This window comes from Sceloporus undulatus, chromosome 5 (assembly GCF_019175285.1).
Source record: "Sceloporus undulatus isolate JIND9_A2432 ecotype Alabama chromosome 5, SceUnd_v1.1, whole genome shotgun sequence".
NCBI classification, from domain to species: Eukaryota; Metazoa; Chordata; class Lepidosauria; order Squamata; family Phrynosomatidae; genus Sceloporus; species Sceloporus undulatus.
In genome coordinates this window covers 42,055,832-42,073,953 of record NC_056526.1, presented here as the reverse complement: position 1 = coordinate 42,073,953, position 18,122 = coordinate 42,055,832, and the positions used below count along the sequence as shown (strand labels likewise).

The 18,122-nt window shown below is 39.4% G+C and overlaps 1 protein-coding gene across 3 annotated transcripts in view; it reads left to right on the top strand.

Moving 5' to 3' along the window:
• Positions 1–16,442, top strand: part of UTP20 (UTP20 small subunit processome component) — an 83,663-nt gene extending 67,221 nt beyond the window's left edge. For 2 of the 3 annotated variants that reach the window (XM_042470518.1, XM_042470519.1), the window contains 14 exons: positions 936–1,106; positions 2,732–2,860; positions 3,008–3,118; positions 4,070–4,149; positions 5,519–5,588; positions 7,356–7,538; positions 8,096–8,227; positions 9,838–9,970; positions 10,138–10,334; positions 10,799–10,870; positions 13,299–13,550; positions 14,717–14,843; positions 15,596–15,741; positions 15,870–16,442. In XM_042470518.1, the coding sequence (XP_042326452.1) occupies positions 936–1,106; positions 2,732–2,860; positions 3,008–3,118; positions 4,070–4,149; positions 5,519–5,588; positions 7,356–7,538; positions 8,096–8,227; positions 9,838–9,970; positions 10,138–10,334; positions 10,799–10,870; positions 13,299–13,550; positions 14,717–14,843; positions 15,596–15,741; positions 15,870–16,025 (1,959 nt within the window). In that variant the 3' untranslated portion in view covers positions 16,026–16,442. Of the gene's footprint in view, positions 1–935; positions 1,107–2,731; positions 2,861–3,007; positions 3,119–4,069; positions 4,150–5,518; positions 5,589–7,355; positions 7,539–8,095; positions 8,228–9,837; positions 9,971–10,137; positions 10,335–10,798; positions 10,871–13,298; positions 13,551–14,716; positions 14,844–15,595; positions 15,742–15,869 lie in introns of those variants that run through there. The other variant, XM_042470520.1, reaches the window with a different exon arrangement.
• Positions 16,443–18,122: the final 1,680 nt, after the last annotated feature.

Genomic DNA, 18,122 nt, shown 5'->3' with positions numbered 1-18,122 from the left:
CCATCCAGAATCATGTAGGGCCACTTAAAACAAATGGGATTTCAAATTTCACAGTTGATTTCTCTGTGAGTAAGAGCAGTATGAAATGGGAGAAGAATGTCTCACTTGTAGTGCCCTGATTGTGGAAAATCACTCATGTCAGAATCCTGACTGGTTCCAGCACTGGGACTTTTCTGGTGCCAAGCCAATATGTGTATTTTTATTAAAGCCTTTGTAGACTAATTTACTTCAAAATATATATGTACAGGTTGAGTCTCCCTTATCCAAAATGCTTGAGGTCAAAGGTATCTTGGATTTTGACTTTTTTTGTATTTTGGAATATTTGCATATACATAAATCTTATGGATGGGACCTAAGTCTCAACATGCAATTGTTTTATGTTTCATATACATCTTTTACACATAGCCTAAGGTAATTTTATTCATAACATTTTTAATAATTTTGGGCATGAAACAAACTGTGTATATTGACCCATCAGAAAGGAAAATTGTCACTCTCTCAGCCACCCATGTAGAAAATTTAGAAATTTTTTGGATTTGCCTAAACTGCAGATTCCGGGATTGCACCGGATGGAACCATGGCAGCTAAAGTTGATTCACTGAGCTTTAATTGTGTAGTGTGAAAAGGCCCCTTAAATGCATGCACACCATTCACAACTGGTGCACTGCCATGGATACTTAGGAGTCAGAAAAATTAGAAATGTGAAGTCACACAGCATGGCTTCGATTTATATGCATCTTGTTACACAAATTCAGTGCCAAATTGCTGTGTGGTCTACATGCATTTGGCTTTCATGTGTTAACACAGATAGCTAGTAATTTGAAATTCAAAAGCAAAGACTTTGAGAATTCCACATGATATGGGAAAAGGGATTGCTAGGTGCTATCAAATATCCCCATTACCTGCATAGATAATCTTTGTTGTTTCATTCCCAGGTGATCACTGGTGCTCTTCAGTCTCTCCTATGGGTTCTAAAGTTTCCTCTACCTGCAGTGGATAAGAACATAGAACAGCTAACCAAGCAGCTTTTCATTTTGCTGAAGGACTTTGCCAAGCCAGGAGCAGCTAAAGGCCAGAACTTTCATTTGGTGGTCAATTGTTTCAAAGTACGTCTTAACAGCGTAATGATGATCTTGTGAAGTGCTTTACCTTGGTCTGGATGTCTGTGTTATAAGAAACATAAAAATAGTTTCTGTCTTCTTTCTGCTTTGGATTTCTAGCTGTTAGTTAATTGTTTTGAAGAATTCCATTAGCTGGACACTTTTTGTTGACCCACTCAGGCAGTGGCCACAGGAATAGCTGTCAGCATTTGTTGAATATAGAGCTGGGCAAAATCAGAAGGTCTAGGGTTCAGCTTTCTCCCCCTGTGACCATTCAACCATCCAGTGGTGACATACCTGCCTCCCAAATAAAACAAAACTAAACAAGAAATGGCCAGAAGTCAAAAAGTTAAAAACAACAACAGTTATAGCAGTCTAAGAGACCCCTGCAAACTATTTAAAAAGAAAATTGTTACTTCTTGTTGCTTCCAGAAGAAACATTTCACCCTTCTTTAGGCCAGAAAAAGGGTAGTTCAAAGAGCCTGGAAAGTGTGTGTGCGCGCGGGGGTGTGTGTGTGTGTGCTGTAATTTGCCTGTGTCTGATCTTAATGTGGTAATCTTCTATAAACCATCGGTGCCAGTCTCCCAAGTTTGGAATTACCTAGCTGCTTAATTCGGATACTAAAGAGAGTGGATGGAAAAGATTCATACTCTGTAACTCCTTGATCCACCCAGTGTTGTGCAGATCCTTTAGGTTAAACAGTCACCCTCCATAAATATTTACACTTTTCTTTGGTAGCAAAATAAGGCTGCATGCAAAACCTGACCCACATCTGTAAATACAGGGTATTTTTTTTAAAAAAATACAAATACTTATAGATTATTGATTTCAGAAGACCAGAAATGGTTAACAGTAAATTACATAATGCCACCTTAAAACAAATGATTAAAATTGAAGCAGTTCAGCATTATAAAAAATAAAAGATTACAAAACTTTTTATTTCACAGATACCTAACCCTGAGTCTATGTGGATGGGATAAAATAGACTTCCTTGGCAATAGATTCCCTTTGTGCCAAAGGCTGGGGCCATTAGAGAAAATGGCTTTCCAAGAATTCAGAGAACACTTCTCAAGCAGAGCCTTCTTTACAGTTTTTGGGAGTGTAATGCTAGAATCTAAACTCTTGTGCAAAATTGGGTTTATTTGCTAGTAAGTTTGTAGTTTATCGCACAGCAAAATAAAGCTTACTGCTCCTGAATTCAAGCCAAATTCAGGCTGTCCCCTGGTGTCATTGCATGGCTTTTGTCCCTAAAACTGTCATCCTGGTACAGCTCAGCTCCAATGCTGGTCCTTGAACTTGCTTCGGGGGTCATTTTTTAAAGTCGGAAAGCTCCTGACTATGAAAAATGGCTGCTGAAGCAAATTCATATACCACTACTGGAGCTGGGCTGTACCTGGATGATGGTTTTGGGGACAAAAGCCATGTGATAACACCAGGGGGCAGCCTGAATTTGACTTAAATTCGGGAGGAGTAGGTTGCTTTATTTAGCTGTGCGCTAATCACTGTTGTTTTGAATTGCCGGGCTAAAGGATGGGATGAGAAGAAAAACACAAAATACAGATTGTTCATTCTGTGTCTTGTAGAACATTCCATAACATTCATGTATATAACTTACCGTTTTAATTTCCAGTGCGTATCTCTTCTTGTAAGGAATACAAAAAGTCACATAACAGACAAACAGCTACAAGTGTTGCTTGGTTATGCTGAAGAGGATCTGTACGACTCATTACGACAAGCTACTGCCTTCGGCCTCTTAAAGGTAACACCATTATGAACAACCTTTTAAGCGTCATTTCTTTGAAATTAAGCTTCTCATTTTTGCACAAAAGATTTAAAAGTGCATATGTTTTATTTATTGTGTCAAAAGAAAGCTTGCATGTCTTCCTTTCTTTCTTTTTTTCCAAAGGCTATATTATCCAGAAAACTGATAGTTCCAGAAATTGAAAGTGTTATGCAGAAGGTTGCAAATTTTGCCATCACTGGCCAAAGTGAGCAGGTTCGAATCCAGTGCAGACAGGTTTGTAGGGAAAAAAATTCTTGTCACATTATTACTACAAGTGTTTCATCAGCTTTCAGTTTCCATTTATCAGTCATATGATCATTTCACACTGTACAATTATAGCGCTGTGATTCCACTTGAACTGCCATGGCTGCATCCTGTGGAATCCTTGAGTTTCTAGTCTGATTAAGCATTAGACCTCTCTGGTGAACAATTCTAAATATCCCTCCCTTTGAAACTGTAGTGCTATAACTTTGTGAGCTTTTACACACATAATTAGTATGTGTGTAAAGACTCATGGTAAAGCTGCCACCAGCACAAATACACCCCAAATAATTATCTTATACAGTGCCTTGTTTGTCATGCTTCATTGCCATTTGTTACAGAAACCATTTAAGGTACTCTGCAGGTTGTTATGTCTAATTAATTTCTATTAAATCGATGAGATTAATTAATAAAGGTGTTTTTCTTCCCTGTTACATTGCTGTCATCTAGTAACAGCTGTCCAGAGGAAAGAGCTGTTTTTTGGCCCTTTGTACTCTGAGAGGCGTTACAAACCGCCGCTTTGCGGCGGTCTCCCGGCACTGCTGTTTGCTCCGCAAGGGAGCCACTGCAGCCAAACCGCGCGGCTCCCTTATGGAGCAAAAAAGAAGCTCCAAAATGGAGCTTCTTCTGGCGTTGCGCTCATGACGCAGCGAGGCGCCAATGGCGCACTTGTGACATCATTAGCACTGTACGACGTGCGGACGCACAGCGTCCGTTACGTCAAGATGGCGGCGGCCGTGTGGAACGGCCGTCGCCATTTGTTACGGACAGAGTCCGTAACAGGAAGAGGGGCGTCTGGAAGAGACGCCCCTTTTTTAAACTGGGACGTCCTGAGGACGTCCCAAGTGGCGGTTTGTAACCCGTCTGAGAAACTTATTTAGGTCTGTTGGGTTTTAATAGGTGATTGTTTGCTTTCTCCTGCAGATTTACCTTAAATATGTTCTTGATTACCCACTTGGTAAAAAGCTGAAAGGCAACCTTGAGTACATCTTTGCCCAGCTCAAGTAAGTACCATGAGGTATTTGTATATCTAAAAGAAACAAGATTATTTTCCCCATCTGGTTTGAGGGGGACATTTTTCAGACCACATAATTTTTGTAGAAATAGGGACCAAGAGTTCAGAATAAAATCTCAAGGTTGTCTTCAAAACAATTGAACGCATAATTTTTTTTCCTTATTGGTTTTGAATTAATTTTTGTGTGTTGCAGTTTTTCTTGTCTATGAACCAATGATCATGATATCTCCCTATATAAAAGATCATACTATATATCTGTTTTACATGTATGATTTAAATAAATGATTTTTGTATGTGTACCTTTCAGCATATACTTTTCTTTGAACAAAGTATTTCTCTAGGCATTTTGCAAATGCAAATATTCACAGATGTATACATTTTGAAGGGCTTTTTTTTTGTTTGATAAACTACATTGTTAACATTGGAAAAGTATAAATTTTGAGACCTAATGTGTTCCGCTGTGCATTTAGTTTTAGGAAACATGCAAACTAATTGTATTTCTCACTCATTGCTTCTTTAACTGGAGAAACCTCAGATTGAACCAGGAACCTTCTGCATACCCAGTATGTGTTCTTGTGACTGAGCCATTGGTCCCCTCTTAATTTTGCAAAGACTTCCTCACAATGCTTGACTCTGTCCACCATGAATAGTTCTAGCTAGAGTCAATACTTCCCTTATTCTCCCAGCTATTTATTGGCTGAAGAGAAGAAAATGGAAGGCTTTTTGAACTTGATTCCAAAACAAGTGCTGTGCCAATCATTGTATGCAGGATTGCATGCCATATCCAATGCTATGATGAGGGGAAGCAGCATATATTAAACCTCTTTCCCTGTAGCTATTAAAGACACAAGAACATCCTTCAAGGCCAGAAGTTGGCAAAAACATGATATACTATGAATATATATGCACACATATTTAGAGCCAGTGTGGCACAGTAGTTTGAGTGTTGGACTATGACTCTAGAAATCAGAATTCAATTCCCAGTTGAGCCATAAATCCCACTGGGTCACCTTGAGCAAGTTACATTCTGTGAGCCTCAGGGGAAGGCAATGGCAAACCTCCTCTGAACAAATTTTGCCAAGAAACCCCTATGATAGGGTTGCTTTAGGGTTGCCATAAGCTGGAAACTACTCGAAGGCACACAACACCAATAATCACCCTTTGCCATTCCTTAATATTTGAAATCCCCAAATTACATTTTCACAATGGAACCTATAATTCTGAAGATAGTGCAAAATTGGAGATTATGTATTTTTTTCTGAGAATTTATGCATAGGATTGTGTTATTATATATGTCTATATTTCTGGCAGTTGTTGGAGGTCCTAACAGTGCTCTACTGTCATTTATTTTGTCATAGTTATGAATATGAGACTGGAAGAGAGTCTGCTTTGGAAATGATTGCTTACCTCTTTGAAATGTTCCCTCAGGTAAAAACCTAGTATTCTTGCCATTTACAACTTGAATCCTAGGATTTAGTCAATAGAATTTATTTCTCTAAGGCTGCGCAAGACTGTCTGCTGAACCTAAAGGAAAGTATGCATGGTAACTAGCTATAAGCAAGCTCTCAGGAGCTGTTTATATACACTTGCTGTAAAGCTTTCTAAACATGTTCTGCATTATAGCTTAGCAGTATATTTTGACTGACTTCTATTAGTGTATTTGTATCTTGCCTTTCCTTCAGAAAGCTCAGTGTAACATATCTGCCATCCGTCATTTAATCCTTACAGTGATCCTGTGAGGTAGACTGTGGGTGGACTTGCTATCATGCATTATTAACACAAGATATGTACAAACCTTGTGCCAGTGTGTTCTTGACTTCTGCCTTCTTGCTCTGGCTTGATTAAAGTGCTATTGGGATAATTAACTACAGTTTCCTGTTACATCCAAACTGGAAAACTGAGTACCAGGAGGTGAATAAACCAAGATCTGAAACCATAGGCGTGATACAGATGGGCCAAAATAAAGCTGCTTCAAGTCACTTTGGAGATATGCTGTTTAAATGATACATGCATCCTATGAGTCCAGAAGCCACACCAAAGCCACGCTTCAGTCCTAAGGACTGGAGTGCAGCTTCCAGACTTTTAGGACTCATGCATTATTGAAACACCATACTTCCAAAGTGACTTGAAGCAGCTTTATTTTGGCCTGTCTGTATAGGGCCCATAGTTTACAATCTGGTGAGGTTCTGGGTGGTACTGATTCTGGTAACCACAGTTTCCTGAGCTGGACTTAATGAGAAACTGTCATTAATTAACCCAGGAAGTCTTCAGTCATGATGTGCAAAAGAAAGTAGAGACATCACGAGGTTAAGAGCATATTTATTAGCTCCTTGTATATCTTGGCTTATTAAACTGAAACATTTGTCTAAGATTTAGCTTTAGCATTAGTAGGTTGTCATGGATGAATGGGAATTTGAACCTAGACTCCCCAATCCTAGTTTGATACTCTGATCACTGCACTACACTGACTTTTAATTTTACAGTGTACATTGTACATGGGATATATATTTCTGCTGCTCTGGAATTGCCATGTAGATGCACCCAAAAAATTTTCCCCAAGTTATTTCTCTCTCCCCTCAGTGAAATAACTTGAACTGTCAGTTGAAGGTGGCACAGTGGTTAAATGCCTGTACTGCAGCCACTCACTCAAAACCATAAGATTGCGAGTTCAATACCAGCGAAAGGGCTCAAGCTCAACTCAGGCTTGCATCCTTCCGAGGTTGCTAAAATGAGTACCCAGATTGTTGGGGGAAATTAGCTTACACTTTGTAAACCACTTAGACACTGTTAGTTAAGTATGAAGCAGTATATAAATGAAACTGTTTGTTTTTTGTTTTTAGATGATTTCACTAGGCTGAAATCTGTTGAGGTGTGTTTGTGTATAGGAGTACTTGCTACTGTTATTTGTATACAACTTAGCATGTGTATCTAAGTTTGTGTCTGATTCCAGTTGTTGTGTTTCCGTTGCTTGCTTGGATGTGGGTTGTGCTTGGTGTGCACTTGCTGGGTTGGGCATCCTGGCTGAAATCAGTCATGGGAGAGATAATAAAGATACAGTATGCAGAATATTTTGATGCCATATATGACCCTTGCTTTAAATTATGCTTCTTTTTGTTTGTATGTAGGAAGAATGTCCCTTGAAAAGAAAAAAATACCTTCCTGACAACTTACATGATTCCTTCTGTATTTCTCCAGGGTTTATTGCATGAGTTTTGTGGCCTATTCTTTGTCCCTCTGTGTATGATGATAGTAAATGATGACTCTTCAAAATGCAAGAAGATGGCAGTACTGGCAACCAAAAGTCTCCTTACGAAGATTAACCCTGCAAACCGAGATGTGATGTTTTTACTGCTTACTTCGTGGTTCAAGAGTGAAAAGGTATGCGTGAGTCAGGGTTGTCTTAGACAATGTGAGCGGAATAAAAGAGGGACAGAATGTTAAGGAATTATGTAAGGTTTTACCATTAAATGGTTGATTCAGTGGGTCTGCTCTAGTTAGGATTAGCAACTAGATTCTGGCTCACAGAAGTAACTTTTCTAAGCACTGCAAGAAATTATATTGCTAAACTTCCCTTCCTAGTAGAAGAGGAAAATAGTAATTTATTGGGCCTTTGTGATTAGGTCAGTTTCTTGTGGGATTGGTATCTGAGCTCTGAGCCTTGGCTGAGTGCTTTTTTGAGAAGGCAGCTGCACCACCTTGAGTTTTTCTTCCTTCATAGACCTCAGTTAGCTGATTGTTCCCAGACAGACATGTTCTTACCTCCTGTTACAACTTGGTAGACTCTCAGAAGGAAACTCTGTTAATGCAGAAAGAATCTGCAGAATCTCCTTGGAAGAATTGCTGTTTTACCTCACACATCCTAAGTAGTGCTTATCATATAATGTTTTGCCTCTTTGTAAAGTCCGCCACTAATGTGGTGATGTTTCTGTTGACAGAGTGTGCACAAGAGGTTAGCTGCTCACGCCTGTGGTGCATTTGTTGAGGTTGAGGGAGTTGAATTTGAGAAAAGACTTGGAACCATCCTCCCAATTATCGAGAAAGAAATCCATCCTTCCAATTTTGAAGAGGTAAGTGATTAAATTAGAGTCAATATTTGTAGAAAATTGAAAAAGGGAGACTGAAGAGACAGATGAAGCCCATAAAACAAGGCAAAGTGACTCATTACTTGGCAGGATTGGAGCTTGTTCACAGACAACATCTGTTCACAAGGGAACCTGCCAAAAGAATCTGACAGACATTGCACTTCTTTCCTGTTGTTTACACATCATTCTTCAAAGAGAGGAAGAGTTGAATTATTTATCATTTTTTTAGAAACAGTCTTTTTTCATACTTAACAGATAATGCTAGGGGTATGGGTAGTGGCTTTCATTCTTTAAACTGATACTTGTGAGATACTGATACTTGTGAGATGAAATGTTTTTCCTCACGGGGCATTAAGTGTCTTCAAATTCCACATGGCTCTGTAAGCCTCCATACTTAATTTTCAGTGATAAGCTATCCATTGGTAGAGCGACAGCTTCAGTCCATCGGTTCTATAAAATCTGAAATATGGCTGTTAGGAAAGCGTAGAGCAATCCTTCTTTAGCAGCCACATGCAAGGTGAGAGACTGCTAGGATGATTCCTATTAGTATGTACACTTCTTTGAAAGGCAATCTCTAGGACCAGCCTGTGAAGAAGGTAACATCCCGCCCTTTTGCATTTCCAGTGGTTCTCAGAAGGGATCCTTTTTTGTGCAGCCTTTGTGGTAATGAGAGAAAACTTTACAGGGCCATCAAAGCAGATGGATAATTCTATGGTAACTCCATGTAGGTTGCTGTAACAATCTTTTTCCCCCTTTTTTTGTGGGTACTTTTTGTCCCCTTGCTAAAGAAAGTTTACAATGTTCATTTCTTTTCACATTGAGGACATAATTTATGCGGAACAGGTGTGTAACCTTCCTATTTAAGGATTCCAATGTTTGTTTGCGGTAATGTGGGAGGGAAACTAGAACAAGGTAGGCACAGTATGCTCCCCCAGCTGTTTCCAGCCCTACAGTTGTTTTTTAAAAAATAAAAAAAATGCTACTGGAGGCATCCAGAAATAGTCATTATATACTAAAACAGAGTATAGATTCCCCAACCTTCCTGTATAAGAATATTTTAAAAGTAAACAGAAGGTGATTTGCATTTTAAAAATGGTTTTGACATTTCTGAGTGTAGTGTTGAATGTGACAGCTCCTGGGGGTAAAAAAGTGACACCTAGACCATTGGGAGTCATGCCCATTTTGGTTTAGGGCCAACCAAGTGAATTAGATCCAGGATCTGTCTGAAGGAATCACTTTAGGGAACTCTCTGACCCAAAGAATCCTCAGAACCTGTGTAGCATTCTGAATGGTTTGCAGAATAACCAGGTGAAAGAAGGGAAGTCTGTACCTTTTAGACCAGGTGTATTCATTTAAATCTGGATTCAACCTAGGTGCACTTAGTGATAGCAGCCTTACTGGTATTTTCTATTGTTCCCCGAGTGTCTTCCAACTTTACCTCAAGCTCTAGAACCAAAACAGAAACTTCTGTAGTATAATTAAGCTGACTCTAATATGAAACTGCTGTGTCTTAAATTGAAACTTCTTCACTACTTATATGCTGTTGAATTGGCAGAATGTTCTCGTACCACTGTACATTGTTGCATTTTTTAAAGGTTACAGAAGAGACTGAAGAAAAGGCAGCAGACAGATTGCTGTTCAGCTTTCTCAACTTGATCATTAAACTCATCAAGGAGTGCAACATTATTGAACTAGCTAAACACAATGAAGTTCTGAGCAACATTTGGGGTTAGTAGTTTTTTATACTGCATTATTGTAGATGTAGTTGGCACTTGACATATTCGCTGGGCCCAAGGCTATTCACATGGGAAAGAATGCAATGTGTGAAATTGCCATTTCTTTTCTCCTGAATACAAATACAGCCAATGTAAGTGTTATTGCTTCTTTTTCTGAAGGTCACGTCCAGTCCCATTTATGGTACCCTCACAGCTGGGTTTGGCTGACTTCTGCTCAGATCTTTGGCTTATTGTTTGCTACTTACAAACCAGAAGAACTTGTTAATAAGTGGAATAAGAGAAAACTGGAAAGAAGCCAAGAAACTACAACAGAATCATCAGCAGCTACCTTCTTAACAGAAGAATTAGACAAAAAGGTAAGGATTAAAATTCTAAGCTTCCTTTGAGTTCCCCTAGTTCTGAGACAGAAACCAGATAACATCTGGTATCATTTCACTATCATCTCTTGATAGTTTGTCATGTGCTTTCAAGTAATTTCCAACTTAGGTTCAGTATATCATGGGGTTTTCTTGGCAAGATTTGTTGAAGGGATTTGCTGTTGCTTTCATCTCAGGCTGAGAGCATGTGACTTGCCCAGGGTCACCCTGTACATTTCCACGGCTAAGCAGAGATTTCAGTCCTGGTTTCCTAGAGCCCTATTCCAGCCCTCAAACTATTTGCACAACACTCAGTAGTTACTCCTTTAAGTTTTCAGTTTTAGGCTGCTTTTGAGGGGCTAGGCCAGTCATCATAGTAATAAAACTAACAATGTTATGAATTAAGCAACACATTTTGTTCATGTTGCAGTATCATATGTAATCACAACTCTTTATCTTAACAGATGAAAACACTTGCTTTAGCTTTCTGTCATCAACTGAAGTCCAAATTTCTAGATCCAGCTCTTGGAGAACAGGTAAAGCACTAAATAGGTATTTTGCAGACTTGTCATGTTTTGAAATGTACATGTTGAAATAAAACAGTTGAAAGACAGTGCAAGATGTTATGTCTTATACAGAGAATCAAAATTACACTGCAAAAGATTTTTAAAATATAATAACAAACTTATAAATGTATGCCCTTTAATTGTATTTATAAAAAATTTAAAATACTTCAGGCTGGTCAGCTAGTGGTTTGAAAAAAAAACTTCTTTGTCTGTAATAATAGATGTACTGGAATGGAATGGCTCTTCTACATACTTTAGTTTGCCTCTTATTTTCCAAAGATAGCAATAGTGAGTACATTTCTATACCGCTTACCAATGTACTAAGCGGTTTACAAAGTGTAAGCTCATTGCCCCCAACATGGGTTAGCAATATGATTTTAAATAGAAGATGTAGGAGCACAGAATTGTAGAGGCCCACAATGCTATATTCCACCCTTTCCATGTGTTATAGCTTTCCTTACACAGATCCTGGATAGCCGTGGGATCCAGTAGCTCTTGAACCCAACCAGGTCAGACAGAATACCAGAACAAACTTTTTCCTCCAAGGTTGTTGATGGTACACATTTTCTCTGAATATTCTTAAGAGAATAAATATAAACATTTTCCTAGTATCTGTGAAGTGAACAAGAGCTCACTTTGGCATGTGAATACAGAGGCAGTTGAGGTTGTTGCTGTGCAGAAAGCTTTATGTGGCAGTCTCCTGTTGAATCGTAACAGTATAAAAAAAGTTAACAGCAATAATTCCTCCCACTATCTGACCAATAGATGCTAAAGCCCCTTTGGTAAAAATGTTTCAGTCTCTGTAAAGGTACTGGATGCTGCTTCTGATTGGCAGTGATTCCTTTGTACAACACTGAAGTTGAGAGGTGGCTGAAACCCATTGTGTAAATCAGGGATGGGAATTGTGGATTTCTAGATATTGTTGGACTGCAAGCCCCAGTAGCCCTAGTCAGCATAGCCAGTGACTAAAAATGCTTGGAGTTATAGTTCATCCACATAGAATCATAGAATCGTAGAGTTGGAAGAGACCACAAGGGCCATCCAGTCCAACCCCCTGCCATGCAGGAACTCTCCATCAAAGCACCCCCCACAGATGGCCATCCAGCCTCTGTTTAAAGGAAGGAGACTCCACCACTCTCTGAGGGAATGTGTTCCACTGTCGAACAGGCCTTACTGTCAGGAGGTTCCTCCTAATGTTGAGGTGGAATTTCTTTTCCTGTAGCTTGCATCCATTGTTCCGGGTCCTGTTCTCTGGAGCAGCAGAAAACAAGCTTGCTCCCTCTTCAATATGACACCTTTTCAAGTATTTAAACAAGGCTATCATATCACCTTTTAGCCTTCTCTTCTCCAGGCTAAACATCCCCAGCTCCCTAAGTCGTTCCTCATAGGACATGGTTTCCAGACCCTTCACCATTTTAGTCGCCCTCCTTTGGACACGCTCCAGTTTCTCAATGTCCTTTTTGAATTGTGGTACCCAGAACTGGACACAGTATTCCAGGTGGGGCCTGACCAAGGCATAATAGAGTGGCACTATTACTTCCCTTGATCTAGACACTATACTTCTATTGATGCAGCCTAAAATCGCATTGGCCTTTTTAGCTGCCGCATCACACTGTTGATTTGTGTTCAACTTGTGGTCTTCTTGGATTCCTTGATCCCTTTCACATGTAGTCTCGTTCAGCCAGGTGTCCACTATCCTATATCTATTCATTTCATTTTTCCACCCTAAGTGCAGTACCTTACATTTCTCCCTGTTGAAGTTCATTTTGTTTGCTTTGGCCCTGCTTTCTAGTCTATTCAGGTCATTTTGGAATGACACATGATTCCCAACCTTGAAGAAGGTATAGCAGAAAGTAAGGATTTCTTTTGCTGTACATTTCCTTGGATACACACACACACACACACACACACACACACACACTTCTGTCTCAAGTTCCAGTGAATAAAAGCAAGTGTAAAACAAATGAAACAACTCAACAATTCCCCAAAATCTAACATACTAAACCAAAATCATGATCACTGAGTTCCCCAAACTTGAACAACAAAGGTTTCAATTGGCACCAAAATGTAATGAGTTCAGTCTCCAAAGGAATCACATAAAAATTCTGTAACAGTAGTATTAATATGTTCATCACTTAAGACTCTTTGAGTCTTCAGTGGCAAGCCAGTCATTTATTAGGGTCTGGCACTGTGCTTGATGAATATTTTGCTTTTGCAACCAGCATCAGGAATGACAAAACAAGAGATTTATCGAGCATCTGAAAGGTTATCTGCAATGCATGTCTTGCATCCTTTAGGTTGCTCAGACCATGCATTGGATAGGTTTGACCTAAAGCTTTTATTGGTACAGTATTTTAGAAAGTATACAAATGGCTTTTGTTTCTCTTTTATATTTTAGGTTATAAAGAATTTGCTCTTTATAGCCAAAGTATTGCATGTTCTGGTTCCTGCTCCAGAAGATAGCAAAGAGATCAGTGATGAAACTGAGGATCAGGAAGACTTAGAAGGTGAAGATGAGAATGAGACTCTGGCTACAGAGGGAAAAGATGCTGAAGAGATAAAAAGCCCAGCCACTTTGTTGTGGATGATGAAGAAACTCTTCATAATGGCATCACGAGAAGCTGCATATTCACCCAAAGACCCTCTAAAGGTTTGTATGTCTTTTAGTCAGTGTTAGTTCCATAAATACTGTCTTCCACTTTCAGGAACATGCCCAGGTTACAAAGTCATCACAGCAAGTGATCCAAAATTAGTCTAGCTGCAACAAGTCACTGGAATCATAGAGTGGACGAAGGTGCCCCAGGGCCATCAGGTCTTTCTCCCACTAGAGTAAGAATAAAGAGCTAAAGCAAACCCGAGAGGTAGCCATCCAAACTTTTAAAATCTTCAGTGAAGACATGTCTGCCTCCTTCCAAGATACTAGACACTACTGTCAAACAATGGACAGGCGTTCTTCCTCCTGTTCAGTTGAAATAAACTTTCTTGGAATTTGAATCCTTTGGTTTGAGCCTTTGTCTTTCTAGAGTGTTAAAAAAATGTGGTTTTGCGCATGGCAGGGAGTTTGACTGGATGGCCCTTCTGGTCACTTTCAACTCTATGATTATTCGGAAATCGAGAGGTTCTTTTCTCTGCTGTTGCTTTTATCTGTGGGTCTGTATATGAAAATTAGGAGTGGAGATGGATTTATTATTTTGAAACCTTATCAAAACTGTTTCCTTTAAAAGATTGCTTTTTGCATTATGTGATGTTGAAATACTAACTTGGATCTGAAGAGAGCTCATAATGCTCTCAGTTCTGAGTCAGATCACTTTCAGTCTTTTTCACCGATTGATAAACCTCTTTCCACCTTGTTTATCTTTGCTGCTATAGAGGGAGGGAAGTGGGTTACTCCTCTTTCTCCCTCCCCAAATGACTGGCATGATAGATACTGATTGCATTTCCCAGGACTCCTTATACTTTAGATGCAGCCATAGCAGTCTGCCTGGCATTGAATCTGCAAAGGGTAGAAAGATTTTCCTCTACAATCTTTAGATATACAGTACTGATGAAATTAAATAACTTTTGTATGCATGTGAGATGAAAGCATAGGTTTAATTGGTTGGGATCATCGATCAGACTACAATACAGTCCTGTTGTCACAATCAGCAGTGTGGCAGGGCTGTGAATTAAATTTTGAAGAGCCAAGCTATTTTTCAGAGTTGATGGACAATTAATTTTTTTTTCTGAACAAGAATCAATTCTTCCCAACACTAAACAGCCTACACAGTGTTTTTTCTTTCAGAATGAATCTTTTGACCAAACATGGTTGTTTTTCAGAGAACCTGCATCTTTAAATTCCTTGGTGCCATTGCAGTAGACCTTGGAAAGGACAGGGTAAAGCCATACCTTCCAACTATCATTGGCCCTCTGTATAGAGAACTCAGCAGCACCTATGCAGAACAAGGTAAGAAATTTTACGCTTGTGTTTGGCCTGAAGCATTTCCACTTTATACAGGAAGATTCTTTACTTCAGTTGCCACTTTGTATTACACCATTACCCTTTCTAAATAATTGAGGCCACGTGGACTAGCCTCGTATGGGGAAAGCTTTAAATACCACATGCATTTTGCTTTAGGGACCTCTGTGGACCCCTTCAACTTGCCATTCAAATGTGAGGATTTTGTGGGTCTGACAAAGGAAACTTAAAATTTAAAACAGAGAAAAACAGTTGCCACCCTGTTCAGTAATTATAATGTTGTAAGCCTGACCATTTCAACAACCAAATGTTCTCCCCAAAGTTTACCTTTTAAATGATGCCATACTGCCCCCTCAGAAGAATTTCTGGGGCACTGGAAAGTGTCACATTGAGCAGTGACTCGTCCAGTTGTCTCCTGGTAGCAGTGCACATTGCAACAAAGCAGCTGGGACAGAACTCCACAGGGGTCTGTTGCCCCCTACTATCAAGAGGTGCCATCACTCACAGTCCCACTCTTTAGCACTTCACACATTCCTTTGTTGGGGAGAGGGTTTGGGAGGTAGCATGGGGAGATACAGCTATGGAGATGATGATATTGCAGCTGCCTCTCAGCCATAGCTTTCTGGATTAACTTTAGTTTAGGGTGTGCATTTTTTCTACTGCTTAATAACAATGTAATTCCTCAGTTCAGCTGTGAACCATTAGGTTTTGTATAATCAGATGTCCTATTGTTTTGCTAGATCCAACACTGAAAAATCTTGCCCAGGAAATTATAGAGCTGCTGAAGAAATTGGTTGGGCTGCAGACCTTCTCAATTGCTTTTGCCTCTGTACAAAAACAAGCTAGTCAGAAGAGAGCTATCAGAAAGAAACAGCGAGCCCTGCAGGTCAGTGCATCTACACTGGTTTAAAAACAATGAGCTCCACTTAACATGAGAACTTGTATTTCAAGCAGACAAGTTCAGAATATATAGCAGAAGTATAACTCTCCTATTTTGTTTTATGTCCTGTTTAGGCTGTTGCTAATCCTGACATTGCTGCCAAGAAGAAATTAAAGAGACACAAGAATAAAACTGAGGCAAAGAAAAGAAAAATAGAATTCCTGAGGCCTGGTTACAAAGCCAAAAAACCAAGAAGTAACACATTAAAGGACCTTGCAATGGTGGAGTGAAATACCATTCACAATGTGTATCACATTAATGGCTTCTAATGTGTACAGAACTGTGGGTGGGGAATTTGTGAATGTTTGCCAAAGCAAGAACTTCACTAGGACCTTTTGCCCAAAAAGTTCTAGCAGGGAGATAATTTCAGTCAAGTTAGTATCACTCAAGATACACAGAACCTCATATTTTGATATTCAAAACTGTTGCAAAGGAGAACTCTTAATGAAGTTACTATAAATTCCAAATTATTTATTTGTAATTTTAATTGCTACACATCCTGTTTAACTGATAATGCTGCTGGGAAATAATTCTAACATTGCAGTGAGAGAATGTTTATGACAGCGACCTTTTTTTGCTAATCTTTTCACATTGTACAGTAATACAAACTTTTTCTAATTAAATGTCCTTAAGGCACCTTAAAACTATATAGCGTTCACTGTGTGATTACTTTTTCAATCAGGTGTTAAAAGTCTTTTAATATGTGGTTTACTCATTCCTTTAGACCATTTCAACCATTTCTGTGCTAGCTGTTCTCATTCCAGAAAAGGGGGATATTCTGGATTTTCATGTAGCCTAGAGCTAAATTTACCTGATTCTCTCTGCGGCTTTTAATTCATAATTTTAAAGTCATGCTTGATCCAAAGTAAGGCAGTGGCTTAAGCAAGGTTAATGTAGAATATTTGGCTTTCCTGTGATACCACTATAACTGCCTTTATAGAGCTCAGTACATTGAACAATCTTGTTACGGTAACTGGAGAACCTCTTGGTTTGGTTAATGTAATTCCCCACAGAATGCCAGATCATATTCTTCGAGGACTTGTGTGTTTACACTTTACCACTTGGGAGGTTTGTTTTTTTTACATGGGTAGTCTTTGAAAGACAAAAAAATGCCTTCATAGGATGCCTACCCATTTTAGGACACTTTTTTGTAAAGGTCTTCATCATTCAAACTGCTACTCAAAATAACCAGGTTACCAACTGCAAAAATGAACAAATTATAGATTAAACAAGGGGGGGAAAATCAAACATGTGGTAGTTAAATATTTATTAGTGTTAAATAGTTTCAAACACTCAATTCTCAGTAACAAAGTTTCCCCCCAATTATTTATTGTCATGGTGTATTTTTGATTATATGACTGTCATAAAAATTGATGTTACACATAACTTATACAAGATAAAAGAAATGCAGCAAACACAGTATAAGACAAGCATTGTTGATTCAGTGTGATTTACAATTCACAGAACTCACCGCCCTCCCCTTTCAAAAGGTAAATATTCTGTCAGTCTATTTACAGCATTGCATTCATTGTCCTGACTGTGGAAAGCAAACTTCAAGTCCATTTCACTGTCTGCTCTTCAAAGTCTCCACCAACCTAGAAAAATAGATGTACTGTTTTTACAGAGCAGTAAATGAATCCTTGTTTACAACAGTCATCTTGTAATCTGTGCTTCTTCTTCCTGGTCTCTGTGCCTCACACAACACGGTTTTGTGTCTGTGCAGAGACTCCATTAAGATAGCTGAAAAGCTGAGCAGATTGGCAGAAGCCCCACTCATTGCCATGTAGTGAGCATGCCCAATCCCGGCAATCTAGCTCCTCCTTCAGTTCTCTTTCGACTGCCACAAGAGAAACATCTCCTTTGGGTTGCTCCTGAACCAATTTCGGCCATGCTGTGCTTTCTTCAATTCTGCAGTGACCTTCCCACCTGCCACAGGTAAGCTTTTTTGTCACCTTATTGTGAGGCACAGAGACCACGAAGAAGAAAAGGTTGTTTACCTGTAACTGTGGTTCTTTGAGTGGTCATCTGTGCCCTCACATAAACCCGCCCTACTACCCCTCAGTCAGGTCCGTGCTGGTTTTCTGCGGCGGACTCAAATTGAAGGAGGAACTAGAATGGCGGGATTGGACATGCTCAGTACATGGGAGATGGCAGGGGTCCCGCCAATCTGCTCAGCTTTTCAACTTTCCAAATGGAGTCTCTGCGCAGGCGCAAAATCCTATTGTGTGAGGGCACAGATGACCACTCGAAGAATCACAGTTACAGGTAAGCAACCATAAATGGTAATCAATTAAATGCACTGGTACTTACCACTCCATTGCCTCATC